The sequence below is a fragment of the Balaenoptera acutorostrata genome, chromosome 10 (genome assembly GCF_949987535.1).
Source record: "Balaenoptera acutorostrata chromosome 10, mBalAcu1.1, whole genome shotgun sequence".
Classification (NCBI taxonomy): Eukaryota; Metazoa; Chordata; class Mammalia; order Artiodactyla; family Balaenopteridae; genus Balaenoptera; species Balaenoptera acutorostrata.
In genome coordinates, this window is record NC_080073.1 from 102,084,678 (window position 1) to 102,100,757 (window position 16,080).

Sequence of the window (16,080 nt, forward strand, 5' to 3'; positions counted from 1 at the left end):
AAGAAATGAAGTACTGACACGTGCTACACCATGGATAAACCTGGAAAACATTATGTTAAGAGAAAAAAAACAGTCACAAAGGACCACATATTGTATCTTTCGATTTCTAGGAAATGTCCAGAATAATTGGCAAATCTATAGAAGACAGCAAGTAGAATGGTGGCTGTTTGGGGCTGGAGGGTTGGGAGGAAATGGGGAGGGACTGCCAGTGGATATGGGGTTTCTTTTTAAGGGTGATGAAAATGTTCTAAACTTAGATTGTGGTGACGGTTACACATTCTGAATATACTAAAAACCAGTGACTTGGACGCTTTTGGTGGGTGAGTTATACGGCATGTGAATTATGTAACAATAGAGATGTTTTTAAGAAGCACTGCTAGTAAAATAAACTACAAGCAAGATTCAGGAGATGTTTTTAAACCCTCATTTGCAGTAAGGCATTTCTTTTGTATAAGATTTAATTTTCACAAACTTTTGGAAAACGCTCCCTCAAAGGAGCTACTCCTTCCAACAGCTGTAATAGGAGTTTACAGGTCACGAAAGAGCTGGATCAATGGCTTCCATTATTTCCCTAAAACCTGAAGTGCCTCTGACACAGGCTGGTTCCAGCTTGGCTACTGGATGTACTCTCTTCCTGTTGTCAACAAAGCTGCCCACAGCCAGTGCGTGAAGAGAGCTCCCAGGATGCTGAACTCACACACAAAACAAAACCACTGTTTTTTATAGTGATGACTTCAAGCGACATTATCTTGGGAACAACCAAATGGGAAGAAAGTGTGGAAGGAGGTTGGCACACCTGTAGTCTATCTGTTTATCGATTCTTTGCCAGCGATCTGTCAGCTGTGTGACTTTTTCGCTGAACTTGCCCAGGTCCAGGTCGTACAGTGGATACTGCTGTGAAGTCTGGGAGTAGATCTGCTGGGCTTTCTGCAGCTCTGTCTTCATGGTGGCCAACAAGGACTTCTTCAAGTTCAAGTCGTTTTTAATTTTCTGTCACAGGAGGAAAAAAAAAAAAAAAGTACAAATTAACCTCATTCCCACTTGATGCTACACCGCAAGGAAAATATATCTACTGATTGCATCTCCCTATATTTATGCCAGTGACCTAGTTCCTTGTGCCGACTCGTTAAAAAAAAAAAAAAAAAAAAAAGAATTCGATGTGTAAATTAGTTTGAGAAATGCTACATTATCACACTCCATTCCGTTCCTGAAAAATTATAAAATCTATTAACCTATTAAAGGTTCTGAGAAGTACTACAGTACCAGCTTAACTGTGTTTAACTCACGTTCCCCAGACTAATCTCATCACGAACGACTTTCTCACATAGGTCCTGCCAACACGCCCTGGAAAAGAGTGTTCTAGAGATAACGGCTGATGTCAACCACGTGTGGCCAACGAAATCCAGTAATCCTCCAAACTCATAAAGACTTAGTGAAACTCTACCACCGGGGACTGAGTAGTCCTGTATTCTTTCCCACAAACCGGGCCGCTCGCTGTTCAACCCTTCTCCTTACCTTCAGTCCACAGCGGTGAGCATCCATTTTATCCAGATCCAGGCAAACTGTCTCCTCTTCAGTAAGCCTGGCTTCGTAAACCTTCAGCATGTCTTCTGTCTGGAGAATGGCCTGCAGGAGTGCTCTCACCATACACAAGCTGTCAGGAGCCAAAGAGGAAAATAAAATTGCCGGCGACATAATTAGACTTGGAAACTCTCTTGGGCTCTTGCCACTCTTGATAAAAGGGAACAATATTAAAGCAGATAAAAATTTACTCTGCTTATTTTATAAGTTGCGGAGCAATACATTTTTTCCCTCTTTCATGACTCAGAACACCATCTTGCATCAATGGAAGAAGTCTAAGTTCTGGCCTTTAGAGGATGCCTTGGCTGGAAGAGACAGTTCAGAACAATGGGATTGGCACCTGAGGCTGGAGGACCCTCTCTCAAAAGCACAGAAGAATGTGAGTGAGGCTCCAATGAAAAGAGAAAGCATAAGGCAACAGCTCCAGCAACCAGCACATAAAGCAAATGAAGTCTCAGAAAACGAAGCTTGAGAAAAGCCAAATATCTGAGGTCAGTGTCAGTCGCGTTTACCTATTTAAGTAGCCGTCTGTAACGCCATTGATATTTTCCAGTTTCTGAAACAATCCAAATACCTCATTCTGCAAATAGCAATATTTTTCCGAACCTCTGAAGTTAGCTAGCATGTCCTTCAGCTGGTTGAGAACTTGAGCAATTGCTTGAGAATCATTCTGTAAGCCCTGTCCAAAAAGAAGGGAAGCGCTTTTGATTTAGCTGTATGCTTCTCACCGTCATTCATGTCCTCAAAAGGCCCACAAAATGTGAACAACTCAAGTGAGAGTTGACCTTTCATGTCCTTCATCAGAGAGGCCTTACCAGCACTGGGTAAATGTGACCCTCTTCCTTAGAATATATACCTCGGAGATCCCAGTGCAGTGCCCAGGCCTGGCTGAGCGGAAGAGATCGCTGAGCTTGACACTGAAACACCTGGGCTGCAGTCCCAGCTCGGCCGATGGCTTGCAGCTCTTACCCCACCCCTTACTGTCTACAAGTAAGATCATTCTACCTGTCTAGCCCACATCATAGATTGTTTCAGGCAGAAGCCAAATTAATGTCTGTGAAAACTTTCGAAATCTACAAAGCACTACATTGCAGAAAAGGAAAAACACTGCAGCCAGACTGAGCGGCCCACAAACTAACAGCAAAGGTGGTTTAATCCCCAGCCTGGTATCTTTCCACAGATTCGGCAGCATGGGAAAGAAAAAAGGAAATTGTGCCAGAAGCCTCTTTTCTTGAAAATGAAGGTTTCTTGCCTATAAATATTTAAACCAGGAGGTCTTTACCAGTTCACAGTTAAATATAAATATACCTAGAATCAAGCAAAACATTAACGGATACCTACCTTTAGCTCGTTTATTTTCACTGTGATGTGGTGCGAACACCCTTGATCTGCCAGAAGGACGTTTTTAAGGGTCATTCTGCTCTCACAGAGCTCCATCTGCCTGCGAATCTTCTGGAGCTCTATCAGCAACCACGTTTCCCGCTTGTCATTTTCTCTGTTGGTTTCAATTACTTTATTATGGTTGACAGCTTGGCAGGAATCAAGATGAGTGATTTCAGTTGTGGTTACTGTAAAAATGTTAGGACCACAAAAATCAGAGACTTCTTGGCTAGAAGGGCGCAAGGCCTCAAAAAACCATCCATGCTGCATGAAAGTGTCGCTACTTCCTTTGATTTGGTTCTGAAAACCTAGCATCTCAATGACTTTTGATATACGATCTTTCAAAGAAGTGATTCTGCAACTAGTTTTTGGCAAACTACGTACTTTCTTTTGAAAACGGCATGTACGGTGGCTGCAAAGAAGGACTGGCTCTAAACCCACCTGTCTGGTGCTGGGGGTGGCCGGGGAGCTGGATGACCAGGGCCTGGTAATGCTTCTGGGCGTCCGTGAACTGGGTCTGTATTTTCCTCTTGTCATCGTCTCCAAATACCTCTGAGCCTTGGCTGTCTCTGATGAACTCTTGGTAACGTGACTCAAGGTCAGATATTGTCTTCATGTAATCTTCCTGCCGCATTGTTTTCAGCTGGAAATAAACCAGGCGGGGCGTGTTTCTTGGCCCCAGAGCGTGGCCAAGAAAGCTTCCCGGGAAATGCACTACTCTGGTGGCGCTTGAGGCAACGCCCCTCAAAGACCCATTAAGACAGAAAAGGTCTTTGATGATTTAGAGCTTGCGCCTAAGAACCATAGCAGTGGGTTGTCAGTTTTCTTCTGCCTATGGAATTTTCTTCTTCAAAGGAAATAGGACTCAGAAGCCCCAAATGTCAAGCAGATCACAGCAAAGCTGCTCTGACTGAAAAGAGTTAAAGGGGTAAAGGGAAGCCCCAAACTTACCCATTCCCTGCCCCTCTCCGCCCTGCTGTCCCTGTCATCCCAAAGGACTCCCTCACCTGGATTCTTGGCCCACTACCTGAAAACCACTGATCTAGGGTAACTAATGCTTCCAAGAATTCAATCCCACCTTTTACTTCTGTGCTATCCAGTCAATAACTATGCTCTCACTTTCCATTACATCTAAGGAGAGTGGGACCCTGAGTATCACAGGACCTCATGCCTTTTCCACAGGGACTTCTGGCTTGTCCGGTAACTTTAATTAGTACTTCTGTTTGTCTCTTAACCGGCCGGGTGCGAATCCCTCCCATCCTGTGTTGGACGGACTAGAACCTCTAAGGAAGGCTCAGCCGACTCTCTTGTTGACGCACAAAAGCATCAGCTGCACAGCTAGGTCTGCCTGGTAGAAACTGCACTTCAGGGAGCAGCTGGGGGGCCCCTCCAGGCAGCGGGTGGTCCTGAGGACGTACCTTGGCGATGGTCATGGCCTTGATCTTCTCGATGTCGATCATGCAGTAGTGCCAGGACACCAGGCTCTTCATGTTGATGTAGAGCTGGTTCCACAGGGCCAGGATGGCTTCATAGTACTGCTCGATCCTAGGAGGCGCAGAGGGAAAGCGCGCTAGCCCGGCTCTCCAAGTTCATCCCAAACGGGAAACCTGGCCACGCTCCCCTGATGGCACAGAAAACTCAAAGGAGAACTAACAGAGCAATGGGTGAATGGGGCATTTGCAAAACATTCAACATTTCAATGGATTTAGACTAATACCCAAAAGTACATTCTCAGTGACCGACATGGGTTTCAATACATTGGAATCATTTTGGTCAAAACAGGCTGTACAATTTGTGGTTGTTGGGTTGTTTGTCAACAACTTTTTAATTGACGGAGGTCTGGCGCTGTGCAGGCAACAGTGAGAAATGGGTCTCGGGTCACAGAACGCCTGCTGGAGCTTGGAAACGGGCTCATTGGGCTACTCTCACCCCACCCTGAGCGGGCTGAAGACTTCCATCATAAAAGGTTTGGAAGAATCTCCCCTGGACGGTCTGTCAAATGAATGTGCCACCTACTGATGGCCAAATATTGATGCTGAGTGCATTTTCTATTTGTGGCTACAGGCCAAACTACTGACTGTCTAAAAGGCAGAAGAATTTCGAAACAATGTCTTTAAAGTGCATGGCCAGAACGAGCTCCTCTATTGTCAGATATTCTTTTTCATCTTCCCATGATAACCACAGTATCTGCAACATAAAACCTCCAGACAATGCCAAGGGACCTTCTTCACCGGGTCCCCCTCTGGGGAGAGGTGACAGCAGTAAGGAGCGGTGTGTCTAAGTGTCTTGTATCAGCGTCTGCCCTATCTCTCCCCACCCGCGTTCATGTCACGGCCAGAAGGAAGTTCAAGACGTACTTGCTTGAGATGTCCACGGCCAGAGGGTTGGGCGGAGGAATGATGAGGCCCACGGAGGGCACGAGCATGTCCACGCCCCCCGGGCCAGTCACGTGCCACTTGCTCCGTTCATTATTGTCCTTCAGGATACACTCGTCCCCTTTGTGGACGATTTTCTGCAAGGCAAGCAGCACCGTGTTTTGGCTTTATCCACGAGCCCACATTTTTATCTTTTTGCTCAAGAACAGAAGCAGCAGAAGCGACCATGTGCGTTTCAGCTTTGCTCTTAGTATTTTTTGCCTCAATTGAAGCTGATCTTGACACAACCCAACACGACTGATGCTTTAAATAAGACAGGTGAGCCTACAAGGTGTGTCTGAAGGGAATGAGGTAGAGTGACTTTCCAGGGGACAGCCAGGGGAGTCCCCCGGTGAAGTGAGCAATCCTTTTGTAAAGCAGAAACTCACCCCCTGGCTTTTCTATTTTTGTTGAGTTTGTGTTTTATATCGTAGATTTCAATGTGTGGCAGTCACTTGTCTCATTCATTTGCTCTTAAAATTGTTAAATAAAAACAAAAAAATTTTGGTATCAGGTCCCCCGAAAAATAACTTCCTAAATTAACTCCAGCATCTAAATAGCTTCTTAAAATGGGTATTTAAAATATGCCAACTATCTTAACTACTAAAATGTAACAAGTTCGACATGGAGGTATTTCAATCTCCCTTTAGATTTCTTACTTCTCTCCACCCAAGTTCTAAAACCACTTCTGCGTGGTAGAATAAACTCCATTGTTTTAGAACATCCATCTCACCAACTCATCACATTTTTTATTCCTTAAGTCCTCCATAATTTTTATAAGAAAATAGAGCTGTGGGAATTACATAAGTAATGACTAAAAACAAGTCATCTTTCTATATAAATGTTTGTATTTACCACTGAGCCTACAGAACTGATGTGCTCGTTTAATGCATAAAATCCGCAATGACATTCCCTTTACATGCAGCATAATGGCCACGTTTCTCTTTTTTTTTTTTAATTTCAGAAATTTAAAGAGGGATCACAGATGCTAACTGCATATTGGAAGAAAAGAAGGCTTAAGCCTTAAAATAGAATTAGAATAGTTTAAAAATAACTATTGTCCTACTTTATTTGCAACTATCATACAACTCAGAACAAAAATCACTGCATTTTTTCAACAGCTTGCCACTTTGTATACAAAAGAAAGACATTTACTAGGGTACTCACTGAAACCTAAATTAAATTCTGCCCTGGACAAAAATCCATCCGTAAAGAAAGGGACAACTTTGGCAGCATTCTGACTAGCCGAGTACACACCTGGTCCTGTTTGTAGTCACAGAGAGCCCTGACAATAATGGGTTTATTGCTTCTGTAGTCCGGGTTCCGAGGTTTCAGCTGCACAATCCTCTTGGACTTGTTTACCAAGTTCTGCACCTGGCGCCTGTTTTCAAGGATTTTCTCCCATTCTTTCTGCAATTGCAAATAAAATCATACTCGAACATAGATACTCTCTGAAAGTGAGATAAAGACCTTCAAACGGCATTACTATAGCTATCATGACATTACAAATTAGATACCGCTGTAGCTGCATCAGCTGTAAAAAGCCACCAATTCATCTGTCGGCAGGGACCACAGGTACCTTTCATAAGAAGCCACTACAGAGGCAACACAGCCCTGAATTAGGTGGGCGGGAAAGAATATCGCTTTGCAAAAAGGCTATCCTGACAACATGTGAAGTATGCTTTTCCGAAGGGATTTTCATGTTAAGTCAGCGGTGTTCTCTCCGGTTTTGTTCTGAGCACCCGTAACTACTGAAGCAGAAGTAACGTGCCACAGCAGCTGATCGTGCAAAGAAATGTATTTTGAGAAAAGCCACTGAAAATGAAGACAATGCTTGCTTGAGCTTTGGGTACTCGTTGCTCTATAGAGCAGTACAAATCCAGATAATCTGAATTGAGTCGGTGGGCGCATTTGTTTTATTCCCGGGTGAGGGCCTGGGGTCTGAGACAGTACCTCCAACACCTTGATCTGCTCCAGCAGACACTGCAGGGGCATGTTCTTGTCACACAGGTACTTCTTCCTGGCGCAGTCTTGGAGGCTCTTCAGGTAGGCTTCCGTCGACTGGGCCTCTTCAAAAAACTGTTAAGGATGCAGGTGACCCCGCGTCAATTAAAAGCAACTCAATACGAAGCATCACCTAGTATTTCAACTTCAAGGATTATCTTCCCTACGAGTCTATCTGATAGGTGGTTAAAGGAAAGAATTAGAGCAGAAAGTATATTAACTTATGTGACAGCAAGAGGCTACTTGAATGATTGATGACCAATCTGTGCTCCTCTAAACTAAAAACCAATAAAGAGTATTCACGCCGTAGCGTGAAGACTGTTTTCAGCGCTTTTTCAAACACATTCGGAAGAGAAGCTGTGAAGACCCAAAAGACAATTAAATGATTACTAGGTATAAAAACCTGAAAGTAGGCGGCATTTTCTTTGAGATGAACATCAATGCATTTGGTGATCTGAAGAATCCAGCTCCACTGTGTCTGGAGAGTATCCATATATGCCTGAAACAAGAAAACAACAGCTGTCTCTCCACCATTCAGTCGTAGAGAGGCATCCATTATTTCATAGATAGGTGAGCCTGAATGAAAACCATGAAGCACTTTTTATCTAATTCCAAATCAAGCAAACTTTTTTCTAAAAATTGAAACCAGAATTTCCCAACAGGGAACTCTTGGTATGGTAGAAATTAAATTTTAAAACCAATTTTGGGAATTCCCTGGCGGTCCAGTGGTTAGGACTCAGCGTTTTCACTGCCGTGGCCCCGGGTTCAATGGTTGGGGAACTAAAATCCTGCAAGCTGGGTGGCCAAAAAAACAGAAAAAAACCCAAAAAAACAACTTTAACAAATGGATATAATTAGGAGTATTAGTCAAAATATTCATCCAAATGGCATGGCTACTGACCAATCAAAACAGAACAATCAGAACAGGGATAGCACTGGGGCACCAAGCCCTGTTCCTGTACAGCTGCTAGATCATGCGGAGGTCCAAGGTGAAACACAGCAGGACACTATGGTCCTTGCCCCCCATGTCCTCAACCTGCCTTTTGTCTGTGGAAAAACTTTAGCCAAAGAATAAGTTTAATCAGAGAAGTGAGAAAATGCAGAAACAAAGGAACAGTCCAACAAGACTAAATAACAATAGTTTATTCATTAAGCTTAGTCAAGGACCTTTAGTTCCTCCTCAAGGGCTATAGATAATATTCTGAACAATATCCTGTGAGCTGTCTAATAGATACTGAAACCCACACCAGGTGGAAGAAGTGAACTACATGATGACCAGACTGTAGCCATGACATAAGCTGCCACAGTTCTAAGAATTGGCCTCAAAGAAATGGGAACAAACCGACCCTGGAACTAAAGTCTAACTGCACTTAAAACAATCAAGATGACACTGATCAGACCGCGGCATGACTAATTTCAAGACGACCGTCAGAGCTGACTGTGCTGTTTCTACAGGCAGCCCCCTACCCCCATCGATAAAAGCTCTTGCCCCGGGATTGTTAAGTGGGGGGGAGGTGACCTTTGGACAGGTTGCCGGCATCCAAAATAAAGCGAACTTTCCTGTCCACCAACCTTGCCTCTTTGTTAGCTTTTGAGCAGCAAACAGCTGGACCCCCCCGCTACTTTCGGTTACAAAGGTACCTGCCCTGAAGAGGGCCTGTGGGGGATGAAGGCAGTGATGCTTACCAACTGATACGGAAATATCTGGATTTTTTTAAACAATCAAAATGGTCATACCAGTGCTACCAGCTAATGTCAGCCTTGAGCACAGCCCACAGATGGCAGTCTAGGGCAGAGGTCAGCAAATACAGCCCGAGGGCCACATCCGGGCCCCCACCTGCATTTATAAATAAAGTTTCACTGGCACACGGCCACAACCGTTCATCTACACGTTGCTATGGTTGCTTTCACACGACAATGGCAGAGTTAATATCAACAGAGACCAAATGGCCTGCCAGTCTAAAATATTTATTATTTGGTCCTTTCCAGAAAAAGCTTGCCAACCGCTCGTCTAGGGTATTTATAAAATAAACTTGTCATGGCTTTGTGGTGGATAAGAACCACTCATCTGCATAGTCTTATTTTCGGAAAAGTGTCCCCTTTTTTTCCCCCGGTAAGAATATAAATCTCACGAAGCCCACCTCAATTTTGTCTGAAGCTGGATGCTGACTGAGGACAAGTTGGTCACTTTCTTGTTTAAGCTTATTGAGCTCTTTTTCCTTCACTTCCAGCTGACTCATGCGTACCTGCGAATAAAAGAAAAACAAGTCCTGTAGAACAAGTCACCGGCAGCCTTCCATCCCTCCCACCATTGTTAAAGGAAGTCAAACACAAAACTGCATTTTGGAAATGAACAATGTCAAAGAATTGCATTATGTGTTCCTCAAGAATCTTAGCATTTTTAAGACCAGAAAGGATGTCTGAGATCATCCAGTAAGCAGCTGAGGCCGGATTGGTGACACGGCTTGTCTGAATTCACCCAGGTGAAGGGACAGAGCTACAACACACCGTGAGATTTTCTAATTCTCGGTTCTAAACCACCACACTCTGCGGTACACACACTGGAGGATGTCTGACCGAACCAACCTCACCCTGTCTGCTGTCTTCTGAGATGCTAAGCCCTGCACTGCCTCTCTTAAGTCACGGAAAAGCCTTCAGAAAGGAATGGTTTTTCATGACCACTCCACTGAGGCTGAATCCCAGATGGCCGAGTAAATGATCACAAATGGGGCTTCCCTGGTGGCGCAGTGGTTGAGAATCCGCCTGCCAATGCAGGGGACACGGGTTCGAGCCCTGGTCTGGGAAGATCCCACATGCCCCGGAGCAACTGGGCCCGTGAGCCACAACTACTGAGCCTGCCGCGTCTGGAGCCTGTGCTCCGCAACAAGAGAGGCCGCGATAGTGAGAGGCCCGCGCACCGCGATGAAGAGTGGCCCCCGCTTGCCGCAACTAGAGAAAGCCCTCGCACAGAAACGAAGACCCAACACAGCCAAAAATAAATAAATAAATAAACTAAAATTTTAAAAAAAGGAAAAAAAAAAGATCACAAATGCATTCATGAGCGCCGCACAGCGCCCGGGGGGCTTACAGAGAAGGCCTCCTGCTTCTGGGCAATGTTGGTGTTCCTATCGCTCCAGTCGTACAGCAGCTCCTCCTCCTCGCAGTCATTGATCCACATGATCTCTTGGGACGTGGCCTGAATGATGTTCTGCAGCTGTCGCAGGTGGTCCATCCTCTCAAAGGATGTTTTCTGCACAGGAAGGTCAGGGCAGCGTTAGGACAACAATATGCACATGAATGGCGCTCCCTGCAGATTTCACAGATAAACCCTCGGGGATCCCTTTTACCATCAAAAATCCCACGCATCAGTCAAATGTTAATCTTTTGCATTCACTGATCAGCTGGTGGGTGAAAAGGACCCACCCAAACTTATGATGAATAAGGGGTCAATTTTAGATTCAAAGTAACAGCCTAATCCAGAAGGGTCTTGATTCAGACACTGGTGTTTGGCTTCAATAATTAGTTTTAGACTATAGAAAAAAAAAAAGATAACTCAAGCTTTTTCTGCCCTCTCCCACATCCCCAAAATTCAAGGTGCCATCACCTTGGAAAATCGTTGTGTCACCACTAGCCATGTTATTTAAATAGCATCACTGCCGACAAGGAAGTACTGAAAAAGTGAAGACAGGGTGACACAAATAGGCAGAAGAATGTGAATATCTCTTCTTATGAGTCAAGTAATTGATTCAGTTTGTCATAAAATGATGATGGTCTGATAAACCTCTCTCTTAAGGAAAATAAGTCTTATTTTTGCTTATACTTCCTAAAAAGGCTACAGTTCACAAGTGGAAAAGCTTTATGGCTTTAACTGCAAGTATTTAACAAGTGCTAATTATGTGACACTTAAACTTGCAAAAACTAAGTACTGCCTTCAGAAAAAAATTCTTTTCAAATGTCCTTCTAGAGGGAACACAGCAGTAGAAATAAAATTAGCATCTATAAGCCCCTTGGTATACTTCCAGGCACTTCCTGGGTCCTTAGGGATAAGGCCAAGCAGGTGCTTTATCCCCAGGTCCACATGTATACAACCGAATTGCACTGAACACAGAGCCTTCAGAAATAAGTCGTCTTACCAGCAGGTTTTCATACTCCTCCTCCAACTGGTAGATGGCAGATTTCTCACGCTAGAAGAAGACCAACAGTGAGTAATTATTTAATTCCCCTTGAGGGTTTATATAGAAAGAACAGCCCTTCTAAATCTCCTTCTGTCAAATACGTACTAACTTCAGATTCCCCGGTGGAAAGAAGAATTTGCTCTATGAAATCTTTCACCCACAGGGACCTTTCTCAGTTGATTTGGAGGCAAACCTCACTGGCCTGGTGGTGGCATCTCTAAAAGGAAAGGGCTCATCACTATCACTTAAAGAATCACTGTTAAACAAACTTTTAAAAGTTTGAAAATATCATTTAGGACTCCTCAGATCTTAGAGAAAAGAGGGAGAGATCTGATCAGATACTCAGGTAGACAAAAGTAGGCAAAAAAAAAAAAAAGGTGGAAAAAGCGAGGATGAGCATCTCCGGGCCAAGTACAAAAGTCAGTGATTTAAATGGCACAAATGAACTTATCAACGAAACTGAAACAGACTCACAGACATAGAGAACAGATTTGTGGTTGCCAAGAGGGAGAGGGGTGGGGGAGGGCTGGAGGGGGAGTTTGGGATTAGCAGATGCAAACTAGTATATACAGCATGGATAAACAACAAGGTCCTACTATAGAGCACAGGGAACTATATTCAACATCTTGTGATAAACCGTAATGGAAAAGAATATGAAAAAGAATGCATATATATGTGTAACTGAGTCACTTTGCTGTACAGCAGAAATTAACCCAACATTGTAAATCAACTATACTTCAATTTTTAAAAAGTCAGTGATTTAAAGTGTAGAGATCGGGTGGAAACCAGGTACTTAAAATCAGATGAATATTTTAGGCTGTAATCTTGGACCCAGCTTCAAGTCAGTCCTTTCAGCAAAGGAAAAATGTCAGGATGAGACACGATTTCCTTATTAGAAATACAGTTTAATTACCACATAGGAAAGGCTTCACCAAGGACTTCACCAAGGATTCACCAAAATAAAACTATAGGATTGTCGCATTTTCTCTATTTGAAGAGATGGTCTGCTTTCTGCAGAAAAGAACTACCACCCCTGAAAACATGCATTTACCAGTGGCATAAACGAGAGTGTGTGTGTGTGTGTGCCCTTAGTCCTGGAGGGTTAGCACGATCCCTAGTAGGTCTTTCTGATTCCACATCCCCATTTACGAAATGGGATTTTAAAAAATTTCCAGGGAAGGATAAATTAGTAGTTTGGGATTAACAGATACACACTACTAGATATAAAACAGATAACCAACAAGGACCTACTGTATAGCACAGGGAACTATGCTGAATATTTTGTAACCTATAAGGGAGAAGAATCTGAAAAAGAACAGATATATATGTATGTGTAACTGAATCATTTTGCTGTACACCTGAAACTAAGACGACACTGTAAATCAACTATACTTCAATTAAAAACAAAAAAAATGCCAAGATTAAAAAACAATTTTCCAGTCTGTTGGGGAAGAAATCACAGACTCATGTTTCAGCCCAAACTGCCTGGGATCAACTAACTACAGCATCCTTGAGTACACTCGTGGAAGACTCTCCAATGAAATGTTCCAAAGTACCAGGTCGGCTTTAATCTTGTCCAGCTGCCAGCGGTAGTCGCCGATGGCATTGTGAATGCTCCTGTGACTGCCGATGTGCTGCTCCACCGAGGCCGGGTCCACGCCCCAGGTTATCATGTCCATCTCCGCCTGCCGAGGGAGAGAGAGTGGGCCCTTCATTTCTGACCCCCCTCACCTACAGCGTCATCAGGGGTCAGGTACCAAGGGACATACACAGCTTCCACTCAGACACAACTGAAGCTGTAAACAGTCAATATTTTTGAAATGAAAAAAAATTTGTAAAGGCTTGGAATTCCCAAAAAGGCTAGTGAGGGTTGCCCAACACAGTAAGTTGGGGGTCCCCTCAACGTATCTGTCCCTAGCTCAAGATGGGCCGAGGAGAGGTGATTCCAAAATGAGATCCTTAAAACCTAGATCATGTCCTCTAAAGAAAAAAAATCTACCTGTGCACATGCAAGTGGCCTGTGTGTATATACAGCTGTGGGTGCACACCTATGTATGATACAATGTTATAAGATACTGATAGAAGTTTCAATATTCAGTTATTTTTAAATGTGCATTAATAATAGTTCATTAAGCTCGATCAGGTACTACTTCCCAAGCTAAACAGTTGACCCAAGGGAATTTTTCATTGTTTATTTCTTTAAATTGTTTTGAGCAATGTAATTTTTGACTCTTTAAATCCAGAATTTAGCATTGCCTTTCGGGATGCAAAACTCCCTATGACCCATTTCAAAGAGAAGTTACAATGTATACCCAATGCCTTAATTTCAATGAAGGTTGGCAATACGAAGATCGTGGATTTACGTTAGCTTTTTAAAAATTAAATCTAACTTTCTAATTTGAGTCTCCACTACTTCAATTTAAGAAGGCCACATAGTAAGAATCAAACATATTATTTCACAAGCTTCGTACTGTGGCGAGTCTATTGTCTTTCTTTTGCATGAGCTCATGTAAATTTCCAAATCACCTGTGTCATCTCTCGGACACACTGAGGGCAAACATTCCAGACTGGTATTGCAGCAGGAACATAACACACATTGTTCTAAGCCATATCCAAGTTCTCATGTACTTGGCGAGCCTTCAGAAAGGGCAGCCATCAGAAAACCGTAAGTTACCCAGGACTCTGACCTTTCTCTCTCTCTCGACTTTAAAGCAGAAACAAGCGAGTGCACTGGGAAATTAATGAGATGACCAGGCTCCCGATCCCACCTCTCATTACCAGCCAGGTGTACAGTATCTGCCCCATCCATCAGCAGAAACACAAATCAGGGAAACACAACCCTGGCCCAGGAGCTGTGTGACTTCGTAGGGATTGTGCCTCTGGGGACACTTCTCCCTTATCAGCTGGCCCTACAGTTCAGTCCCCTGGGAGTGGGAGGAAGAATGCAGGCTATGCTTAGAGGAAGAAGGGATAAGAGGAAAGGGCCCGAGAACCCCAGAGCAAACCAGCAGCAAGTGATAAAACTGCTTTTAATCCCTTTGAAACCCTGGGGGCTGCCTGATCTGAAAAGCAGTTGCATCTATAAAAGGGGTGTACCCCACCCCCTCTCCCCGACCACCTGCCATGACAGAAAACTGAGTCCACGTGATAATGCCGTTTTCCAAAATTTTAAAATGCTGAGCTACAAAAGATTCTTACAAAGCTACACCCAATATGAACACAGAAAATGACAAATTATGAGCTGTCATGTTATAAAACTGTCAGAGTGACTTAAGAAGAAATGAGGGAATTTGCCATTTCATAAGTAATCTGGTTCAAAGGTTGTTTCACCTAACGTCTGTCACTGGTCACTGACCCTCCCCATGCAGTTCAAGCCCCATGAGCCTGGCCCAGCCTTCTCTACTGGCTCCCTTCCACAGGGATGGGAGTGCCAGCCCTCCCCCACTCCCATCTGAGCAGGGTTTTAGCACAGTTCATGCAGAAAAATTTGGCATTTGGCTGTATGTATCTTGTCTTCTTCAATAATATTCCTTTTCAGGGCTACGGGACATAAGCTTTGTACCTCATTTTCTGGCATGGTGCCAAAACATAGTAAATGCTCCAGATATGTGTGTTCAAAGATTAGAAGGGAATTGGGAAACATGCAAATAGGTTTGTATTTAGGTTTCTGGGATTACAACTGACTCTCCTCCTCTATAAGCCCCACCTTCTTGTAAGTGTTCTAAAGTCTTCATAATACGTGGGAGAAAAGGTCAACGGAATGAATGAATGCACGCATGCATGTTTAGTTGCATAAGCCCTCACACTTGCGAAAGAACACCCACAAAAATCTTTTAAGTGGCTGAGAAACTTCAGAACCACTGCTAAATTGGTCCAACAACAAGTAATAAAACCACTATTTCCAACAACGACAACTGCGTCTCTGCACAACTGATCATTCTAACATGCCCACCTCCTCACGAGAAGGACAGTTCATCAGGATCGAGTTTTCATTACACAATTCCCATCTACATTCATTACAGCACATAATTACTACGTAAAACAACACAACAATAATTAGCACTGAAACATCCTTTGTAGAAACTCCAGTTCTAGGCAAAGGCTCAGCACCTCTGGTGCCAGTATTTCACTTCACTCCCACATCAGTGATGTCATGATTGCCCAAGACAACTGACACTTCAAAAATATAAGGTTAGGCAACCTACGAGCCCAAACCGGAAGATCCAGTTTTACTGCGCGTCCAGCTCCTCTGATTTGTTAACATTTTAAATGAACCTCCACAATGTTCTCTTTTTTTCTCTTAAGTACCTCACGGTAACACCCTGGGAGCTCAGCGATGAAGTTTTTCAGCACATAAACTCCCATAACAGATCTTCCAGCTGTGAATGGTAAGAACTAGATTTTCACAATCTACCAATTCAGTGATACATGTTAAATATTACCTACGTGATAAAGTACAACTATAAAGCAATGAGGCTGGTTCCCTAAGCCACGTGGGGAAGAGAATAATCCCTGAATTTTCACTT

General features: G+C 43.6%; 1 protein-coding gene across 3 annotated transcripts in view; it reads right to left on the reverse strand.

The window, feature by feature from the left end:
• The window catches only part of DSP (desmoplakin), a 42,469-nt gene that overhangs the window by 10,931 nt on the left and 15,458 nt on the right, over positions 1 to 16,080 (reverse strand). For all 3 annotated transcript variants that reach the window (XM_028164490.2, XM_057555297.1, XM_028164489.2), the window contains exons 5-18: positions 13,111 to 13,239; positions 11,513 to 11,563; positions 10,468 to 10,629; positions 9,521 to 9,625; positions 7,783 to 7,878; positions 7,329 to 7,454; positions 6,633 to 6,785; positions 5,319 to 5,473; positions 4,380 to 4,506; positions 3,403 to 3,604; positions 2,923 to 3,149; positions 2,094 to 2,260; positions 1,516 to 1,654; positions 797 to 990 (exon numbers count right to left, since the gene is read on the reverse strand). In XM_028164490.2, the coding sequence (XP_028020291.2) occupies positions 797 to 990; positions 1,516 to 1,654; positions 2,094 to 2,260; positions 2,923 to 3,149; positions 3,403 to 3,604; positions 4,380 to 4,506; positions 5,319 to 5,473; positions 6,633 to 6,785; positions 7,329 to 7,454; positions 7,783 to 7,878; positions 9,521 to 9,625; positions 10,468 to 10,629; positions 11,513 to 11,563; positions 13,111 to 13,239 (2,033 nt within the window). The remainder of the gene's footprint in view (positions 1 to 796; positions 991 to 1,515; positions 1,655 to 2,093; positions 2,261 to 2,922; positions 3,150 to 3,402; positions 3,605 to 4,379; positions 4,507 to 5,318; positions 5,474 to 6,632; positions 6,786 to 7,328; positions 7,455 to 7,782; positions 7,879 to 9,520; positions 9,626 to 10,467; positions 10,630 to 11,512; positions 11,564 to 13,110; positions 13,240 to 16,080) is intronic.